The sequence below is a fragment of the Notamacropus eugenii genome, chromosome 4, assembly GCF_028372415.1.
Source record: "Notamacropus eugenii isolate mMacEug1 chromosome 4, mMacEug1.pri_v2, whole genome shotgun sequence".
Taxonomy (NCBI): Eukaryota; Metazoa; Chordata; class Mammalia; order Diprotodontia; family Macropodidae; genus Notamacropus; species Notamacropus eugenii.
In genome coordinates this window covers 25,074,424-25,093,762 of record NC_092875.1, presented here as the reverse complement: position 1 = coordinate 25,093,762, position 19,339 = coordinate 25,074,424, and the positions used below count along the sequence as shown (strand labels likewise).

Genomic DNA, 19,339 nt, shown 5'->3' with positions numbered 1-19,339 from the left:
AGCAGCAGACACCACTGTTGGTAACTGCTTTGGGGCAAGGACTCCAACAAATCAGACTGGTAACCAGCTGCCGTTCTGCTTCCTCCTGCTGACCAGCTCAGCTCAGGGTAGTGCCCCCCCGCCCCTTCCTGGGGGCACAGCATCCTCCCACCAGCTCTGCTGTGTGCTTTAGAAACAAAGCTTCTCCAGAGTGACCAAGCACTGCAGCCTGCCCACCCTCTCCCACTTCTTGGAATTTCACAACTTCACGCGTGTTCCCTTTCTATTTACCGTCTCTGTGTGTGTTTCCTGATGTCCTTACTGTCTCCCCATCACAAGGTCAGTTCTTTGGGAGGAACTGTTTCAGTCTTTGCCCCCATCTCCCCAGGGGGTAGCACAGGGCAGGCATGGATAAATGCTAATGGATTGCTCCTCTTCCCAGGGAGTTAACGGAAGGAACTCTTCCCACTCCATGTCATCACAAAGCCTGACCTACTACTAACCCACAAGTCTCTCTCCAACTACCCTGTACCTGAGAGGACACTCATCTTCTGAGAAACAATGGTCAGCTTCCCCTCAGAACCTGTCAAAAAGATACCGAAAACATGAGACCTACATCATCCAGACATTCCAAAAAGATAAGACTTGAAGGCTGAGAACACATTTCTTTTAAAAAGCTACCCAGGACTAAGAGGGAATAGTGCCACCGGAGCTTAAACTCTATTAGACAGCACCAGTCACCAAAACCATCTGGTACTGGCTAAAAAAAGAGAGAATCAGAAACAAAGGAACTCAACGACCCCATTACTGAGGAAAGTGCTCTCTGATAAAAACTGATGGGTAAACTGGAAAGCAGCACGGCAGAAATCAGGATCAGAGCAGCACCTTGCACAAGGTTCCACAATACATTCCTAACGGATACGTAACATTAATATTAAGGATCATTCCATAAAAACGTCCAAAGAGAAACAGGTCATGTACCTTTCACAGCTATGAGGAGGAAATGTATTCTTAACCAAACAAGGTACAGCAGTCGTAACAACAGAGAAAATAGAAAAGCTTTAGCACAGACAACACTGATGCATCAGAGATAAGAAGGGGAGTGGTCAAATGGGAAAGAAGTCTGTAAGAGACTGCTCTGATAAGGGTTTGGTGCCCAAAACATGCAAACAATTAATAAACACATGTGAGACAAAGCCATTCTCCACTGGATACGTGGTCACGGAAGATGAGTAAATGGTTCTCAAAAGAATTACAAAGTCTTAACAACTACAGGAAAGCTCCAAATTATAACAATGAGGGAAACCCAAATCCAAGTCACCCTGAGACTCCACCACACCCCGTGAAATTTAGCAAGGATGACCAAAGACAGCAAGAGTCAACGTTGGAGGGACTGTGGGGAGACAGGCACACTGATGCACTGTTAGTGAAGCTATGGATCCGTACAAAAAAGCAATTTGGAGTCACGCAAATACAGGGATTAAAACGTCCACACCCTTCAACCCAGAGACTCCATTACATGGTTTATGCCCCAAGGAGGCCACCGATTAAAATAAAAAGTTCCCATACATACAAGAATATTGACAGCAGCATTTTTTGTGAGAGCAGAAAACTGGAAACAAAGTAGATGCCCATGGTTGGGGAATGGCAAAACAAACTGTAAAACATGCATACAATGGAAATGTGATGAATACAGAGAGGCATGAAAAGATCTAAACGAGCTGATGCAGGAAGAAATAAGAGCCAAGAAAACATCGTACACAGTGTCACAAACGACAACAGTGTCCATGGAAAGAAGAACCGCATGCTAAAAAATCAATGATGAATATTGCAAAATGATAAAGAATGAAAAAGGCTCAAAAGAAGAGATAAGGGAGACCTCCCCACGCCCCTCTGAGGACAGCAGCCCACAGTGACTGCACGGCGCACAGATTTTCAGACTTTCTCAACACACTAATCAGGCTGATTTTTTTCCTCTTGTTTTTCTTTTTTTTCTTTTAAAAATACTATTTGTTATGTAGTTATTACGTTATATTATATGATTCCTAGGGTGGGGGAAGCAGAACGAGAGGCATAGCGGAGGAAAGTATGGTAATGTAAACTATAAAAGACATCAATAAAAAGTCGTTTTAAAAGAACAAGTTACCCAGGAAGAGCCATAAAGGTTTTTCCCAGTTACAGGGTGAGTATATGACAGTCTGGGCAGCTAGGTGGCACCTGGCCTGGAGTCTGGAAGACTCAGCTTCAGACACTGGTTTGTGTGACCCTGGGCAAGCCATTGAATCCCATCTGCCTCAGTTTACTGACCCATAAAATGAACTGGAGAAGGGAATGCAAACCACTCCAGCACCCTGACCAAGAAAACCCCAAAAGGGGTCAGGAAGAAGCAGACACAACTGAAAGAACACAACAACCACATAAATGGCCGTCTTGACCTTGGCTTACATCTGGGAATTTCCTAAACCACAGTTTGGCATGCCAGCCTTCCCCACCATCTGATGGAGACCAGAAGGCTACTTACCCCCAAGGACAGCAAAGAGGTGTCTTGTCAGGGATTCCATAGATGATGGATCACTGCACTGACGGGCCAGATTCCTCAGTGCCACCACAGCCTCATCCATCAACTGGGGAGTGTTAGATTTCAGTTGACCTAATAGGTAGACGCACAGACATACATACTCAGCTGAAGGGCAGGGTTATCCCTCAGTTGGACATAGAGCAATATAAAGGAATCTTTATTTCAGAATCCTGAATATAATCCTATAAACTGCTTTACAAAACTCAAAAGTGCTACATCAATGTGTCAGTTATCATGTGTCCAAATATCAACCCCACTCCTCGAACCCCCTTCCCTTCCCAGGGTCACAGATTGGGAGCTGGACAGGACTTTGGAAATCATCCAGTCAGACCTCTTCCCACCTTAAAAAGCCTCACTCTAAGTATAAAAAAGAGCATGGGCCACTTAACACAGCACACCATTTCCAAAGATTCTGTCCAAAGTCAAACAATAAAAACTACAGACCAATTATTTGGAGATCAAGAAACATGGCAAAGGAAAAGCCGGAGGGGGTGGGGGAGACAGAGGAGCTGGAGAACCTCTCTCATCAGTTAAGACTCAGAAGCCGCCTGGCCTAGCAGCATCTTGTTGAATGGCTAAAGAACACAGACCTGGACTTAAAGTCTAGCTCCCCTAGTCACTGCTTAGATGACCCTGGGCACTTTCTCTGTGCCTCAGTTTGCTCATCTCTAAATAAAAGAGCTAAGACAGGAAAATCTCTCAAGTCCCTTCCAGTTCCAAAGTTAACGTCCTCTAGTCTTCTGCTGGACCATGAAAACAGAGGAAAGGGTAGAGGGGCAGCAAGCTTAGAAGGGTCAGTCTTTCCCCAATCACCTATCAACACTCAGTTAAGTCTCTTCTGCTACCAAAAAAAAATCAAAAGCCAGATGCTGGTTGCTCTTAAGGGCTTCAGATAAAGCTGTTCCTTCTCATGCTTAGCAGAATGGCAGAGAAGCAGAATTCACTTTTAAATGAGCAGATTCAAGGCAAATTAGAGCAACTCAAGACAGAATGAGAACAAACAGGGACTAACAGTGAAGATTAGTGAGAAAGGCCCTTCCTTGTACTCAGGGATCTATAGTTCTGTCTCAAAGTGATGGGACTATTTAAACCTAGTAGGAATTAACGTACATGGTACACTTAGCTGTTTTAATTACGAGTTCTTTTTTGTACAAGAAACACGAGTAATCAGAAAAGCACACTACGTTACTTTTGACTCAATTATGTCTACGAGTGAGAGTCTAAGGGGAAAGACCTTGAAGGTGATCAAGTCCAGACTTTTCACCTTACAACAGAGAAAACAGGTGAGAGCAAACATCCCTCAGCCCAGCTTGGCCCAGCACCAGGTCACAGCAATGACAGCCTAGGCATTCCTAGTCAGCCTAGGAAGGCTCCAGCCCATCCCCCCGGAGCCAAGCGAACACACTGCCTTCATTTCTGACCTTAGTGCTGCCCCATCTGCAGCGCACATCCCAGGGCCTACCTATAAAAGACACTTACTAGCGAGGCCTTTCACGATGTCCAAGGCATACTGGCTGAGGTCAAGGGTCACTGATGCCAACAAACAGGAAACAGCTAAAGGCAGGGGAAAAACAGTGAGTTTTAAGTGAATTTAATTAATCCATTAGTTTAACTCAAAGATGATTCCAGCTGAAGTCCAGGAAATCACTTCCCAAGAGTCTACTTGCTCAATCTCTCCATTTAGGCCAAGTAAGAATCATGGAGCTGCCCTGTGCCCTGACATGAACATCATTTCCACAGACCCACACCAGTTGCCATGTCAGACTGCCAAAAGGTTCTGCCAATGACACTAGACCTGGTCCTAACTGTCCCCCAAGTACCCAAAAAGAAGAAAAACTGGGGATCCAAAATAACCTCACTCTTCTCCTCCTCTCCAATGCTTCCTATTCCCTAAATTAAGGGACCACCTCTCTAGATGGATCCCAATCGGACAACTGAATCCAGCAGAACCACTCTCTCATCTTGACCCTAGTGACTAACACTGTCTCTGGGGATCAGCTCTCCTGATGGCTGTGACCTTTCACTGTCACCTCCCCGGTGGAAGTGTCTACAACTCACTTTCAATGGCATTCTCAGGGCTCCGAAGTAAGGCTTTCTGCAGGGAGGGCAGTACCAGGTCCTTGAATTCAGAATGTGAGATATAGCGGAGAATTGGGGCACAGTTGTCCTATGGAGAGAACACAGTCAGACAAGCTACCACAACCTACTAGCTCAGGATGACCCAAGAGGCCTAGGGAGCCGAGGCAGGGACAGCCAGGACTCTCCCTCACTCACCAGCAGGTATCTCTGAGGCTTGACCTTACTCATCAAGATGTTCTTCATGTAGAAATCCAACAGGGCACTCTGGAGAAACAATGGCCTAGTCAGAGTACCTCTCCTCCAGTCCCTGGTCCAACCTCCATGAAGCAAGAATCAACACTCCAAGGAGCTATGACTTCCCTAGTATGGGCAGTCCCTCCCCCAAACAGCAGTACCCTCACTAGGAGATGGCAGGTCTCAGAGAGATTGGGGCCGAAAACTCCAACCCCATGTGGCCAAGCTTTGAACTTAACCAGGCCTGGCCTCTGCTGGCACACTTGGGGTCCCCTCCAGGTCATGGTGAGGCACTGGAGCATTCAGCCCCACTAGAGTCTGCATTATCAGACGAGACTGCAGCTCAAGGGACAAGGGAGAGAAATCTTGTCCTTGTGTCTCAAGTACAAACACTCTATTGAAAAGCTAGAATCTGCACTGAGCCCCTCAGGATCCTCCAGCCCCCAGACCCATCTCAGACCACTCTCTGCTACTGGCACCAGCCAGGCCCTGACAGGGCACCATCAGCCCTTCCCCCAGCAAGCCCACAGGACAGAGCAAGGCCTAGGACCTCCCACCCACCCCCAGGGCCTCTAACTTGCCTTGTGTCTGTTGACCACATCCATCTCTTTCTGGCTTGTGCAGAACTGCACCAGGAGCCCAAGCATGCCACCATAGTTCTGACTCGGCTCCAGGCTGAGAATGACAGACAGGTACTGGTCCACCAGGCCTGAGTTCTGAAGGAAGAATCACCACAGGCGTCAAAGGAGTGGACCCCAGAGCTTGAGCTAAGGTCAGCCCCTCTCAGCACCCTCCATCACCTCCTTCCACAGTGTGTTCAGCTTCTTCACGGCACTGTCCACTGCATGCTTGTGAGAGCCACCCAGGACTTCCAGCAGAAGCAGGCACTGAACCTCCACCTGCCAAGACCAACCAGGGCCCCAATCAGAGTATGCTCAGGGACTGGACAAAGGCTGTGCCTCACCAGTCACCAAACAGACACCCCCAGCTCCTGTCAGGCTGGTCTCTTCCCTGTGCCAATCCCCCTACAATGTCCTCACTGCCCGGAACACTCTTTCCACCTCTACTATCCTAGGACCATCTCCTCCCAACTCTTCCTTCAGGCTATGGTGCCAGGACCAGGCACCCTTGGAAGCCTCCCAACTCGGAGTCTGGGACTTCTACAAGATCTGTGGTCCCCTGCACACAATTTGGCCATAACTATATACCAGCTTCTCTGGCTCTCTGACTGTCTCCTGGGAATGCCTGGTACCGAGCAGGCCCTGAATAAATGCTCGCTGGACAGGCTTGGACGGGTATAGTCACACTGCAGAGAGTGAAGCCAGTACCAGGCCGGGCTAGACCTGCAGTCACTATGTCTGTCATTTACACGGATACTAAGAGGAAGATCACCAGCATCCCCCTTGTACACATGACAAAGCCAAAGGCTGGAGAGGTGAAGCCACCGGCCTGAGGCCCCACAGCACCAATGTATGTGGTGAGGCCAGGGCTTTTTCCACTGGATCATGGACCTTCCCAAGATGACCCCCAACAAACTCCTGCTATCTCTGGGGTGCTCCGAGGTATACAAAGCCCCTCCCCCAACAACTCTGTGAAGAAGAAGAGGACGCTGACAGGATTCCAACCCAGATCTCCTGGCTCCAGCACAGGGGCTCTTTTCATTAGGCTTCAACAAACCCTACTGCCCACGTTATAATGAAATAATTATCGCAATAAGCAAGCTTTCAGTGTGGACATTCCAACTCAGCTATTGATTCAACAATGTAATGGCCGGCATGCCCACTAGCATACCTATCCCATCAGTGACCTTCTTATCAGACAGTTAGCTCCGAGACCCCAAGGACTGCACTTAAAAGTGCATTCTAAGCAATTAAAAGTAAGAATTATGCTGAAAGGTTTCTGCATTTAAACAATCAAGTCAAGACAACAAGTATTTGGAAAGTGCCTACTATGTGCTGCACACTGTGCTAAATGCTGGGAATACAAAAATGCAAGCAGAAAAAGAAGTCCCTGCCTTCCAGAGGCTCAGAGCCTAATGAACAACTAGGCATCTGTGTATTTGCATGTGTACATATATACACACAGATACATACACACATACATGGTAAAGTGGAGCCAGTCACAAGGGAGGCACTCAGATTAAGGAGGCCCAGGACTTGACTTGACCCCTGAGGAAGCCAGGCAGTGGAGATGAGAAAGGAGGAAGTCCCAGGCATAGACGACAGGCTGTGGAAATTCATTTCTAATCAGCTCATTTGGCCTTCTGGGCTCAGCATATACATCAGAGGAAAATTCAGGGATTACAGGAGAGCTCAAAGATTTTTTGAGATGGAAGCAAGAAGACCTAGAGCTAAACTCAAAGCCAGGAAGACCTAAGTTCGAGGCTGACCACCTAAGGCTGGGTGACACTGAGGTAGTCACCAAATCTCTTGGAGCCCCCAGACCAACCACTACAACTAAGCTGCAGAACGAATGGCCAATTCGTACTGGCAAAATGGGTATCCTCATAGTCTGGACCCACAGAGAGAAGTATTGAAGCAAGAAGCAAACACATAGACAAATTCACTGCAGATCCAGGGGCCCTGGCCACCATGCCACAAGCAGCTCCCACCTCCGCTCTCTGAGGGCCCAGAGCTACCCACCAGCTTTCTCCAGGTCTCTCCCTGTCTCTTGGCCCGAGTAGGAAAGACGACACGGACGAGCAGGCAGGTCCAGGACAGTGCCAGCAAAGCTGCGGATCCACTGCTCTTACTGGGACAAAAGAGAGAAGGTGAGGATGGAGCAACAGCAGCCAGCCACACAACCCCACCTACTAAATGCCCTAACAGGAAATGACTTATGACTTATGATGGGCCAGGACACCAAGCTGGATCTTCAGTAACTCAACGAGCATCTGAGAATGCTGACATGCAGTAATAAAAGAGGCGCACTCCCTGTGGATGACTTTTGATGGGAAGCAAATGGCCCTAAGTCTAGCTTCACCACAGCATGAGAAAACCCATCTAGGGAACGGGGGAATATTGGCATATTAACATAACGGATGTTACACAGAACAACAAATCACGAATTCAAAGAAACATGAAAAGATTTACATGAAATAACAGGGTGAGGAATAATAAAAAATAAGCTCTCATTTATAAAAACACTTATTTACAAAGGACTTTTATAGAAATCCCCTCATCTGACTCTCACAATTGTCACATACGTGATATTATCATTTTTGCAAATAAGGAACTGAGGCCCAGAGAAGGGAAAGAACTTGCCAAAAGCACACGCTAGTCTAAGGCAGGATCAGAACTCACATCTTCCTAAGTCCAAGTCCAACACTCTATCCACGGCACCCCTAAGCTGCCTAGGGACCAGAACTTTCCAAATAAATACAGTAGCATTAAATGGCAACAAAATTAATGCTGCGTATCAGGTGGGGGGGGGGGTCTTTGGGACTGCCTCACTGCATTTTACATCTGTCTGATTCTCACCACACTTCTCTGGTGCTTTCAAGCTTCCAAGGGCCTTCCCAACACTCTCCCCACTCTCCACAACTACCGAGGAGGAAGCCAGAGCGGGCACCATCATCTCTGTTGGACAAGCAGGCCTTCCCCGAGGTCCCCTCAGCCTGGCCCTGCACCCACCACCCAGCCAGCTCCTCCCAGACGGCCTCTGCACACTCCTCTCAGTGAGGAGGCTCACAACTCGATGGTCCTACACAAATAAGCCGTCCACACCACAAGGCACCTACAGAGAGCATCTACAACCATTTGTAATTGATTGATTCACTTAGTTTTCCTTTCTGGTTGTATGAGTTTGCATTTTCTTCCATTCTTGGTCCTATATTTGAAGGCTGACACAAGTAACTTGAAATTACTACAAAAATCCGTGTGTGTGTGTGTGTACACATGCATGTGCGCTGTGTGTAATATATATGCACATGTATGTTTTCTCTAAGTATTTATCTACTTATATGGGCATACACACATGTGGCCCAATAATCTGTGTCAGCCTTCAAATGTATGAACAAGAATGAAAATGCAAAAAAACACAAAAGAAAATCAAAATCATCTTTAATCAAATATGTATACGTGTGTGTGTGTGTGTGTGTGTGTGTGTGTGTGTGTGTGTGTGTGTACACAAAGAAATAAAATAGAGCACGGATTTTGTCTTGAAAACAATGGGGAACCAGTAAGGGTTCGGAGTCAGGGAGCAACATGATAAAAGTGCTGAGTCTTTTAGGGACAACAACTGTTTTCACTTCTATCTCTGGACACCATCACCTAACATAGCATCCTGCACCCTCATCAAAGTTTGGTGGACTGAATTAAATCGATCTGCAGGCAAGAGAGACAGAGAGAGAGAGGGAGGGAGGGGTAGAGGGAGAAAGAGAGAAAGAGAAAGAGAGAGAGAGAGGGAGAAGAGAGAGCATGTGTATACACATAACATTACGTATAACAATAAATAAAATATAAATTAAAAAATAAACGATTACGCACATAACTTCCTTAGGGAATAGGTGGTGTACGTATGCAAATATAGAAATCAACAAATTTCTAAAAATTCAGTCCTAGAACTTCCGTTTTCTAGGACTGTCGGCCACCCAAGGCTCTGACCCAGGCTAAGCACATCTTTAGGTTCCCTGCAAGGGACAGAACAAGCCTAGGCAGCCCAAGGTCCCATGGGCAGACCCATTCCACCAATCCCATCAAGGAACTTTGCGCAGAACAGGCCTTGCCCTCAGAGCCTTCACCTCACCTGGGCACACCTGCTTTGCCTCCAATTCCTGAAGACTGCAAAGATTGCAGCAGGTTCTTGGCGGTGGCCTCGGGCTGGGCTTCAGCCAGCTGCTGGATTGTGGACTGCAGGGCTCTTCGAGATGCTGCATCTCTACAGGAAGAGTGGAAAGCAATTGTAGTGTGATGAGGCACACTGCCTAGCTCGCATGCTCTTCCCCAGTAGCCTCCCGCTCCCAGGCCCGGCTGGCCAGTCCATCTCTCTCTCAGGAGCCCAACGCTATACCGTGGCCACCCCTGATGAAGGATTGGGAGGCTCTCAGTGGTCCTTCTTTTTCTGCCACCCCAAATATGATTTAATAAGTAGCAAGCCTGGGTGTCATGTTTATCAAAGATGAAGAACCATTAGCATTTCCAAGTTAACTTCTGGGAAAACTGACTCAAAAGGGCAAACCACCACAGGAACAAGAGGCACAATCCCACAGCATTAGGGGCTACTCCAAGAGTCCCAACACACAGGGATCAAACAGGACTCGGATGAGTAATTAATACTGGAATATGGACTGGAGTTCCCAAAAAGGATAGACATCCATTTGGCTCTCAACTCCGCCACCTGCTGATTCAGCGGCCACAGATGAAGCCAGCCACACCACAGGATGACAAGCTTCCCCATCAGTACATCTGAGCAGACAGGACAGCTCCAGGAGAGACAAGGGAGCAGCTCTCCCAAAGAGCAAACACTATGATGCTTTAACTCAAAGTAGGTCTGACTGAGAAAAGGCTCAGTACTGGTCCTAGATTCCCCAAAAACATGAAACAATAAAGAGAATCCAGGAAATCAGTTAATGAGACTAAAACCCTTTATGGGAGTCTCCTAGATAATTTCACCCCATCCAAAAGTTTTGACTGCAGAAGACCTCAGAATATCAGAAGTGCAAGAAAGGGGCCTCAGAACTCATCCAATCCAGGGGTTCTCAGTCTTTTTTGTGGACCCCTTTTTCAATGTGAAGCCTGCAGACTCCCTCTCAGAAGAGTATTCTTAAATGCATAAAATAAAATACAGAAGAGTATAAAGGAAACCAATTACTTTGAAATGCTTCTGATCAATGTCAACCAACAAGCAAGCCAAGGTCAGAGACTAACTGACAACGTCAGCCATCCCTCGGATGGCAACGTCAGGGCTGGCGAAAAGGTCAGGCCCCACTATCAGAGGGCATCCCTCAGGCGGTGCTGCCCTCCCCACCCCAGCACTCACCTGTATCGATGCAGAGTCAAGCAGAAGAGCTTGCAGAGGCCTTTCACCGCTCCCTCAGGCAGGTCTGAAATCAAAGCATTCCCAAGAATCCATCCATCAACAAGCAAGGAGTGAGCACCCACACGGGACAAAGCGCCAGGCTGGCACCTAACAGCATGAGACATGGCCCTTGACCTTGGGGCTGGAACCTAGTGAAGAAGGCAACTTTTCACACAGCTCTTTTTTAACAAAAAGCAGGAGGCAGAGCCCAGCATGCAGCAGGCAGTCTGCGATAAGCAGTCTGCAGATATCTGTTCATTGACTAAGTGGTAGAAACATGAATGCAGGACTTCAGAGAAGAGTGATATAAATTCCAACAGTGACAAGCAGGGAGGGTTTCAGAGGAGGTGGTCTTGAGAAGGAACTGAGAACTAAACAACTGAGGCTGCGAAAGATGGGAGCCCCAGACAGTACAAAGCAGCCAAGTCAAGGTAACTGATGGGAGGGATCCCAGGACCAGGAGCAAAGTGCCCTGACTTCAAACAGGGCTCATGCTGAAAAGCCATGGGGGTTAGGCTTGGCAATGCAGGCTGGGCCAAGTTCTAGAACATCATGCTTCAGAGTATCAATTTTCTCTTGAAAACAATGGGGAACCGGTAAGGGTTCGGAGTCAGGGAGCAACACGATAAAAGTGTTAAGTCTTTTAGGGACAACAACTGTGTTCACTTCTATCTCTGCATGCCAGCATGTAGCACAGGATCTTGCACCCTCATCAGTGTTTGCTGGACTGAATTAAATTGACCTGCTGGCAAGGTATACAATGAACCAGAGCAGGGAGAAAGAACAGTTAGGGGACAGCTCTTAGGAACCAATTCATATTGATTTGATTTCTGACTGGGAGAAGGCCATAATGAAAGCAGCTAAAACACTGGGTGTGCGTGACTGGTCAGGGAAGGCCTGACCTAGCATAGCATCTCACACATGCCGGAAGAGAGCAGGCGCTCAGGCTACAGGAGGGATCTGAAGCAGTAACAAAAATACAGGAGAAAGGGGATGAAAGCACTGGAGAGGAAAAGAAGACAACGGGAGCAACATGAAAAGAAGGAAGAATTGCCCAGCCGCGGTGACCAGCTGGCCATGGGAAGCCAAGGAAAGACAGCTAAGATGAGGCCAACTCGTCTGGGGGCAAGCCACAGTCTGGGGGCCTTGATCAATCCCACTGAGCAACCACAACAATGAATCTCGCGGCCCCTCACTTCCTCTGAGGATGATCTCACATCACTCTTCGAACCTGTTGGGGTAGGTGCTCTTTAAAAAGGAAAAGCTCCAGAACCATAATCACAATTTCAATTTTCTTTTAAAAAAAAATTATCAAGAATGTGGTCAGAAAGATGAGAAGCAAAGGATTCCAGCAGCAGAGGACACCCTTATCCCCACAGTCATTAAGACCATTCAACACCACATTCACCTGGTGGGGTGTGTGCATGAGTGTGTGTGCGCATGCATGGGTGCGCATGTATGTGTGCGTGTGCATGTGTGTGCATGTGTGTGCGTGTGCGTGTGGACACCAAGTCAGGTGCTAGGGAGAAAGACACAAAAAGGAAACATGCTCTCCCCTCCAAGAGCCAATATTCTCCTGAAGATACAACATGCAGCAGGAGAAGTGCAGAACTGAGAAGGAAGGAGGCCATCAATGACTCACCACTCAGCACTTAACAACCAAGTAAGCATTACGTTCAATAGTTTCTTCATGACTTTTTTTAATTGAGCATATTTTGACATGAAATTCTAAGTAAAGATAGTTCTTGCTTTTTGTAAATTCGCATTACACAAATTCAACTTCATGTAAAGATTTCAAAATCACACCTATGCTAATGATACTGCACAGCACTGTGTTCTTTCTCTCCATTCCTGCCCCTTGGCTCAACGTGATCTCCTACCCCACGATTACCACCAAAAAAAAAACCTAACAACCCTCCAAGTGAAAGCAGAACAGATGAAAGACAGACCTGTGGGCCAGGGGCTTGGCTTGAAACCTCCAAAGAGGAAATCTCTGCACCACTCCACCCGCCCTACCACGTGTCTGTCCCCAGCTGCTCCTGCTAGTCTGTCCCTGGCCCCCAAGTGCCAGCTTCCTCTCTCCATGGGCACAGGGCTCCCTTCTTGCCTCCCTCCCTGCCCCATGACTGTGGAAAAATTTGCATACATACAAATTGTTTTACCTACAGGTCTAAAGAACGATCCATTTACACAAAGTGACGATTGTCTGTATTTTACAAATTTCAAATACCTGGGACCTTGCCTCACACTTCATTGAAAAAGTTGAGATGATCCGCCAGGACTTCCCTCATCTCCCCATCTTTGCATCTTGTAACTCCCACTGTCTCCTTTCTGACCCCAGTCTGTGATGAAAAGGTGGCCCTCCTCCTAGACCCAGCCAATGCTTCTCCATGGGTCCCTGACGTAATGTCCAGCAGACTATTCCCACTATTATCCTCTCTCTCTCCATCTCTCTCTCTGTATCTCTCTCTCTCTCTCCCTCTCCTTCAGTTTCTCCTCATTTCTCCATCCAAGTCTCTCTCACAAGCCTTGTCTACCAACCCCTCTAGCCAACATCCTTTGTGCTTTGTCTCCCATCCCTTTCTCAATCAAACTCCCAGAAAGCTGCACTTGCTCCTGGCCCCCACGTCCTCTGTTCCTGTTCCCTTCTCAATGCATTGTAATCTGGCTCCCAAACATCTCACTCACTCGAAATCACCCTTTCCACAACTGCCAAACCGAGGGACCTTCCCCATCGCCCTTTCATGACATCTCTGGCTGATCACCCGCTCTACCTGGATCCCCTCCAGTTTGTGCCTCTGACTTTGGCTGGCTCACCCCCCACATCGCACCTCTGGGGGGCATCTCCTAAAGCTCTGTCCTGGCTCATGTGGCAATAGGCCCATGGACTTCATCATGATCTCTTTGCCAATAGCACCCATGCACCCCAACCTGGTCCATCACAACAGCCTCCTACATGGGTCTCCCTATCTCATCTCTTTCTATTCCAATGTATAATTAAGGACAGTGAGGCTCATTCATTCATTCACTCTTAAAGGGGTAAGCCTCCCACCATCCAGGACGTTAATCTTCAAGAGTTCAGGAAAGCAGAGGTTTTGCTGCATACTCTAAATTGCAAATGGTCCACAGAAAGGAAGAGCAAAGAAAAAAATGCTGCTCCTAAGAAACAGGAAGATTTTTCTGGACAGAATCCCAGGATCACACCTTTGAGAAGCACATGAATGGGGGTGGCCCCGCAGAACAAGAAAACACAACATTTTGTTACCCTTCTAGGTTGTGGAAAATGGTCCCAAAACAAAGAAAGAAATGATGTGCAACCTCACTGTGAGAAACTAGAAGCCTCCTTCCAAACAAAGAGCCTCTCTTGGTGAAAACTCCCAGGAACAACTGTGGAGCCCTTCCCTTCCGCAAGCTTAATCTGTTAAACTATGAAAACTGGAGTTTAAGGACTCCTAGTATCATCTAAATATAATTTATAAAAGAATGGTTCCTTTGGAGGGGAGCCTGCTAGACTGTATTTCTTTAAACGTATCCCAACAGGCAAAGCTTTTACTGTATATACTATTAACTACATAAAAATAAACGTTCTGGCTTAAAAGGCATCTTTGTACTCCTGAATGAGGATTCCCGGGAAAAAAAGAGTCATGAGCTAATGAAAATGTGATTTGCACTTTAAATGGTGTATATCCCTTCCTACACAAATGAACGTTCACTTACCTCTTCCAGCGACACATTTCCCAAGATCATTAAGGATCTCACTCCGTTCCTTCACACTGGCTGTAGTCACCTTTACGGCGAAACGCTTCAGCGTCTCAGAAACCTGTAGAAGTCACCCACAGACACACACACACACACACACAAAGAGATCACCCGTGAATATATGAATGTATGCACAGATACACACACATGCACGCATACACATACACACACACAAAGAGATCACCCGTGAATGTATGCATAGATTTACATACACGCATGCATACACATATACACACACATACACACAAGAAAGCAGGTCAAGATATGGGGGAAAAGAAAGAAATTACAGAATCTCTCAGCCAGCGGGTCAGTCAGCCTATAGAAAAGCCATGAGAGGGTGAACGTCAGTGACCTCAGGACAGAAAGTAACACCCTTTCCGCATCAGGGGCCTGTAACCTCAGCACCTGCACTCATGAAACCAAACCTGCTGATCACCCCTTAGGTTCGGCCTGTTTCAGCCAACATTAATTAAGCAGAGACACAGAGAAGACATTTCAGGAAGCCTATGCCTAGCAGCAGTCAGTGAGACCTAAGACTGAAGGCAGGGAGTGACATCGTGGAAACCACTGGCTTTCCTTGCTCCCTCATGATCCCTTTTTAAATCTATGTACCTACATACGTATGTGGGTACATATATACATTCATATATACACATGCTCACACGTAATTCAGTTTTATAGTTATCATTTTCATTCATCTTCTCCTCTTTCACCAAAATAAAAATGATCGTTAAGTTTTTCATGTAAGCCATTCCCTCTCCCCCAAAACAAGGGGATTACCTACTCTTAAGATGTCAGTCTGACACTAAAGAGGTGCCTGAGGTCTTCTGTGAAGGATCAGAGGGCTTCGGCTCCCCACAGGGGCTGCTACTACAACTCAACAGGCACTGTGGAACTTTGCAAACCCCCCAAAGACCCTCTAAAAATGGCACTTCAGGAGGCTTTCCAATGAAATAGCATCCGCAAAAACTGCCCACAGAGCCTGCTGTGACCTGGCTGGCCAGCCTCGACACTCAATCGTGGAATTAAAGGATGCTCTCGTCCAGCACGCCCCCTTTTACAGAGGTCATCACTGAGGCACAGAGAAGGCACCTGGCCTTTTTACAGACCTGGGACCCCCACCAAGCCCATGGAGGCCCCTAAAGTCCAGCTTCTCTCATTCAATCTCTTTCCCTTTTTAAGTATGAAATGGAACCTTCTGGCTCTTCTCCCTTTCCCCTCCTAGCCCCTGACAAGGCTGGGCCCGCAGGGCCCTGGGCCGAGTCTGGGGACCTCTCTTTTCACCTAAATTTCATCCCCTCTGCTGTCAGGAGAGCCCGGCCTGGGGGCCCCCACCGAGGGCTGCCCGGACCCGGGGCCCCCACCGAGGGCTGGAGACCCGGGGCCCCCACCGAGGACTGGCCGGACCCGGGGCCCCCACGGAGAGTTGGCCGGACCCGGGGCCCCAACCGAGGGCTGGCCGGACCCGGGGCCCCCACCGAGGACTGGCCGGACCCGGGGCCCCCACCGAGGGCTGGAGACCCGGGGCCCCCACCGAGGACTGGCCGGACCCGGGGCCCCCATCGAGGACTGGCCGGACCCGGGGCCCCCATCGAGGGCTGGAGACCCACCCAGGGTTGGCCAGACCCGTGGCCCCCACCGAGGGCTGGAGACCCACCCAAGGTTGGCCGGACCCGGGGCCCCCACCGAGGACTGGCCGGACCCGGGGCCCCCACCCAGGGTTGGCCGGACCCGGGGCTCGCACCCAGGGCTGGAGACCCGTGGCTCCCACCGAGGGCTGGCCGGACCCGGGGCTCCCACGGAGGGTTGGCTGGACCCGGGGCTCGCACCCAGGGCTGCCCGGACCCGGGGCCCCCACCGAGGACTGGCCGGACCCGGGGCCCCCACCGAGGGCTGGAGACCCGGGGCCCCCACCGAGGACTGGCCGGACCCGGGGCCCCCACCGAGGGCTGGAGACCCACCCAAGGTTGGCCGGACCCGGGGCCCCCACCGAGGACTGGCCGGACCCGGGGCTCGCACCCAGGGCTGGAGACCCGTGGCTCCCACCGAGGGCTGACCGGACCCGTGGCCCCCACCCAGGGTTGGCCGGACCCGTGGCCCCCACCCAGGGCTGCCCGGCCCAGGCCCCTTCTCTTCAGACAGGGACAGCCGCCCACAATTTGGGGTGAGTCTGAACCCTGGCCCGATCAGCCGCAAGGCCTCAGTTTCCCCCTCTAGTAAAACGAAGCAACACCAAATGACCTCGTGACCCCACAGCGGGCTCCCTTAGATTGTGGGGCTCCGAGGGGGGCTCAGTAAGGGGCAGGGGCTGGGCACGCGTTGAGAAGGCTGGCAACGGGGAGACTGAGACCGAAACGGAGGAGCCGAGACTGCGAGGGACGGTGCGGCTGGAGGCGGCTCCGGACGCTCCGCACCGGCAGCTGTCCCTCGGCCGCGGAGCCGCCCCTGCCCACGTCGCTCGCTCTCGCCCTCTAGGGGTCTCCGTCTCTCGGCTCCTCCCTCCGTGGCCTCCCCAGCCGCGCAGAGGCCGAGCCCCGAGGCGCCCCGGGCCGTAGCCGGAGCCGCCCCCCCTCCCCCCGGGACGCCAGCCTCACCTGCGTGTCCGCCGCCATCCTGCCGGCTCTGACCCCGGAACCGTTTTCGGCTCACATCCGGGTCACCCCAGAGCCCGCACGCTCACGCACACTCATACACACACTCACACCTCGCCCCGCCCTCCCACGCCGGGAACCAGGAGGCGGGGCCAATCACCATGGAGACGCGGAGCCCCACCCCCTCCCGCGAGCTTGGCCCCGGGGACACCTGGGAGCTCTCGGGCGGAGCCCGCCCCCTGCTGCGCTGGCGTGGGCGGGGACAAGCCATCCCCTGCACGTGGTCCCGGGATCACCAGGACAGGAAGGGAGGAGAGGGGAGGGGAAGGGGGAGGGGAGGGAGGAGGGAGGGGAAGGGGGGAGGGCAGGGCGCTCCTGGAGACCGTCGGAATTGTTGGGGAAAGTGGCGAAGCTAAATCATGCAAAGCTGTTAGCAGCTCCAAGTGTTCCTGAAATGTCCCCCGGGAAGACACTTCATCTCCAACCTCCGCGCCTTTGCAAGGGGCTAGGATCAGCCAATCAGTCAACATTTATTAAGCGCCTACTACATGCCAGACACTGTGCTAAGTGCTGGGGATGCAAGAAGAGGCCAAAGGCGGTCCTTGCCCTCAAGGACCTCCTTCCACTCTGATGGGGGAGACAACATGCAAACAAATATGTACAAATGCGCTGTTTTCAGAATAAGTAGAAAATAATGAGGGAAGAGCCTATAAAAGTAAGAGAAGTTGGGGGGCTTCCTGCAGAAGGTGGGATTTTAGGGGGGACTTAAAGGGAAGTCAGTGGTTGGAGCAGGAGGAAGAGCCGGAGAGAATGCCCCGAGAGGGGAGATGGACTGTCTGGGTCTGGGAACAAGGACCCGCATCCTCCTCTCCAGAGCTCCCTGCAAGACTTAGCTCAAGCATTAGACCTTTCAGGAAGCCTTCCCTTAATTCCCATAATTCTGTGTCCATCGTATGCATAACTGTCCACTGTCCTAATAAAGAGATTTTTGGTGAACATCCAGGATTCCTGTCCGTGGGCCTGGTCTCCTGAGTCAATCTCCACGACTATATGTCACAGCCCCCCAACAAATCCAGAAAGGAACATTAACTCCCCAAATACATTTTTTAAACTCCAAAGCATCTTTCTCATGATGCTGTAAAATAGTCACGAAAAGTATTATTACCATGTTATGAGTGAGGAAATTGAATCTCAGACCAGCTGTTGTGCAGAAGCCAGGCTTCAATCATGCTCTGGACTCCAAAAGCCGGGTCAGTGACCTCCCACTATACTACACTGCCTAAGATTTCAAGTGCAAATAAGACTCAGTGCTATAACAGAAAGTAACACCCCTGTAACAGGTGCTTACAGACCCAAAGGTCAATTGTTTTTTCAGGGGTTGTGTTAAAAGTGCAATTATTTTTTAAATGTTTTGAGGAGATGGCCTAGCTGTACCAGATCTTAAATTGTCTTATAAGGCAGCCATCATTAAAACTACTTGGTACTGGCTAAGAAATAGGGTGGTGGATCAGTGGAATAGGTAAGGTACACAAGACACAGAGGGCGATGACTGTAGTAATCTACTGTTAGATAAACCCAAAGACTCCAGCTTCTGGGCTAAGAACTCACTATCTAACAAAAACTTCTGGGAAAACTGGAAAATAGTACGGCAGAAACTAGGCATAGACCAACATCTAACCCTGCTAGTCAAAACTAGTACGTGATTTACATATAAAAACTGATACAATAAGCAAATTAGGGAAGCAAGGAATAGTTTACCTGTCAGTTCTATGGAGAGGAATTTATGAACAAATGAGATGGAGGACATTATGAAATGCAAAATGGATAATTTTGATTACATTAAATTGAAGTTTTTGCACAAACAAACCCAGTGCAACAAAGATTAGAAGGGACGTAGAAAGTTGGGAAACAATTTTATAGCCAGTGTCTCTGATAAAGGCTTCATTTCTAAAATATATAGAGAACTGAGTCGAATTTATAAAAATACAAGTCATTCCCCAATTGATAAATGGTCAAAGGCTACAAAGTGTTTTTTCAGAGGAAGAAATTATCTATAGTCATATGAAAAAATGCTCTAAATCATGTTTAATTAGAGAAATGC

General features: G+C 49.2%; 1 protein-coding gene across 1 annotated transcript in view; it reads right to left on the bottom strand.

Annotated features, from left to right (window-relative positions):
* GCN1 (GCN1 activator of EIF2AK4) overlaps window positions 1–17,399 on the bottom strand; it is a 58,118-nt gene extending 40,719 nt beyond the window's left edge. Inside the window, exons 1-12 of the mRNA XM_072600277.1 lie at window positions 17,242–17,399; window positions 14,606–14,708; window positions 10,850–10,913; window positions 9,617–9,748; window positions 7,513–7,621; window positions 5,671–5,769; window positions 5,452–5,586; window positions 4,832–4,900; window positions 4,616–4,724; window positions 4,037–4,111; window positions 2,501–2,629; window positions 512–562 (exon numbers count right to left, since the gene is read on the bottom strand). Of these exons, the coding sequence (XP_072456378.1) occupies window positions 512–562; window positions 2,501–2,629; window positions 4,037–4,111; window positions 4,616–4,724; window positions 4,832–4,900; window positions 5,452–5,586; window positions 5,671–5,769; window positions 7,513–7,621; window positions 9,617–9,748; window positions 10,850–10,913; window positions 14,606–14,708; window positions 17,242–17,259 (1,093 nt within the window). The 5' untranslated portion in view covers window positions 17,260–17,399. The remainder of the gene's footprint in view (window positions 1–511; window positions 563–2,500; window positions 2,630–4,036; window positions 4,112–4,615; window positions 4,725–4,831; window positions 4,901–5,451; window positions 5,587–5,670; window positions 5,770–7,512; window positions 7,622–9,616; window positions 9,749–10,849; window positions 10,914–14,605; window positions 14,709–17,241) is intronic.
* Window positions 17,400–19,339: the final 1,940 nt, after the last annotated feature.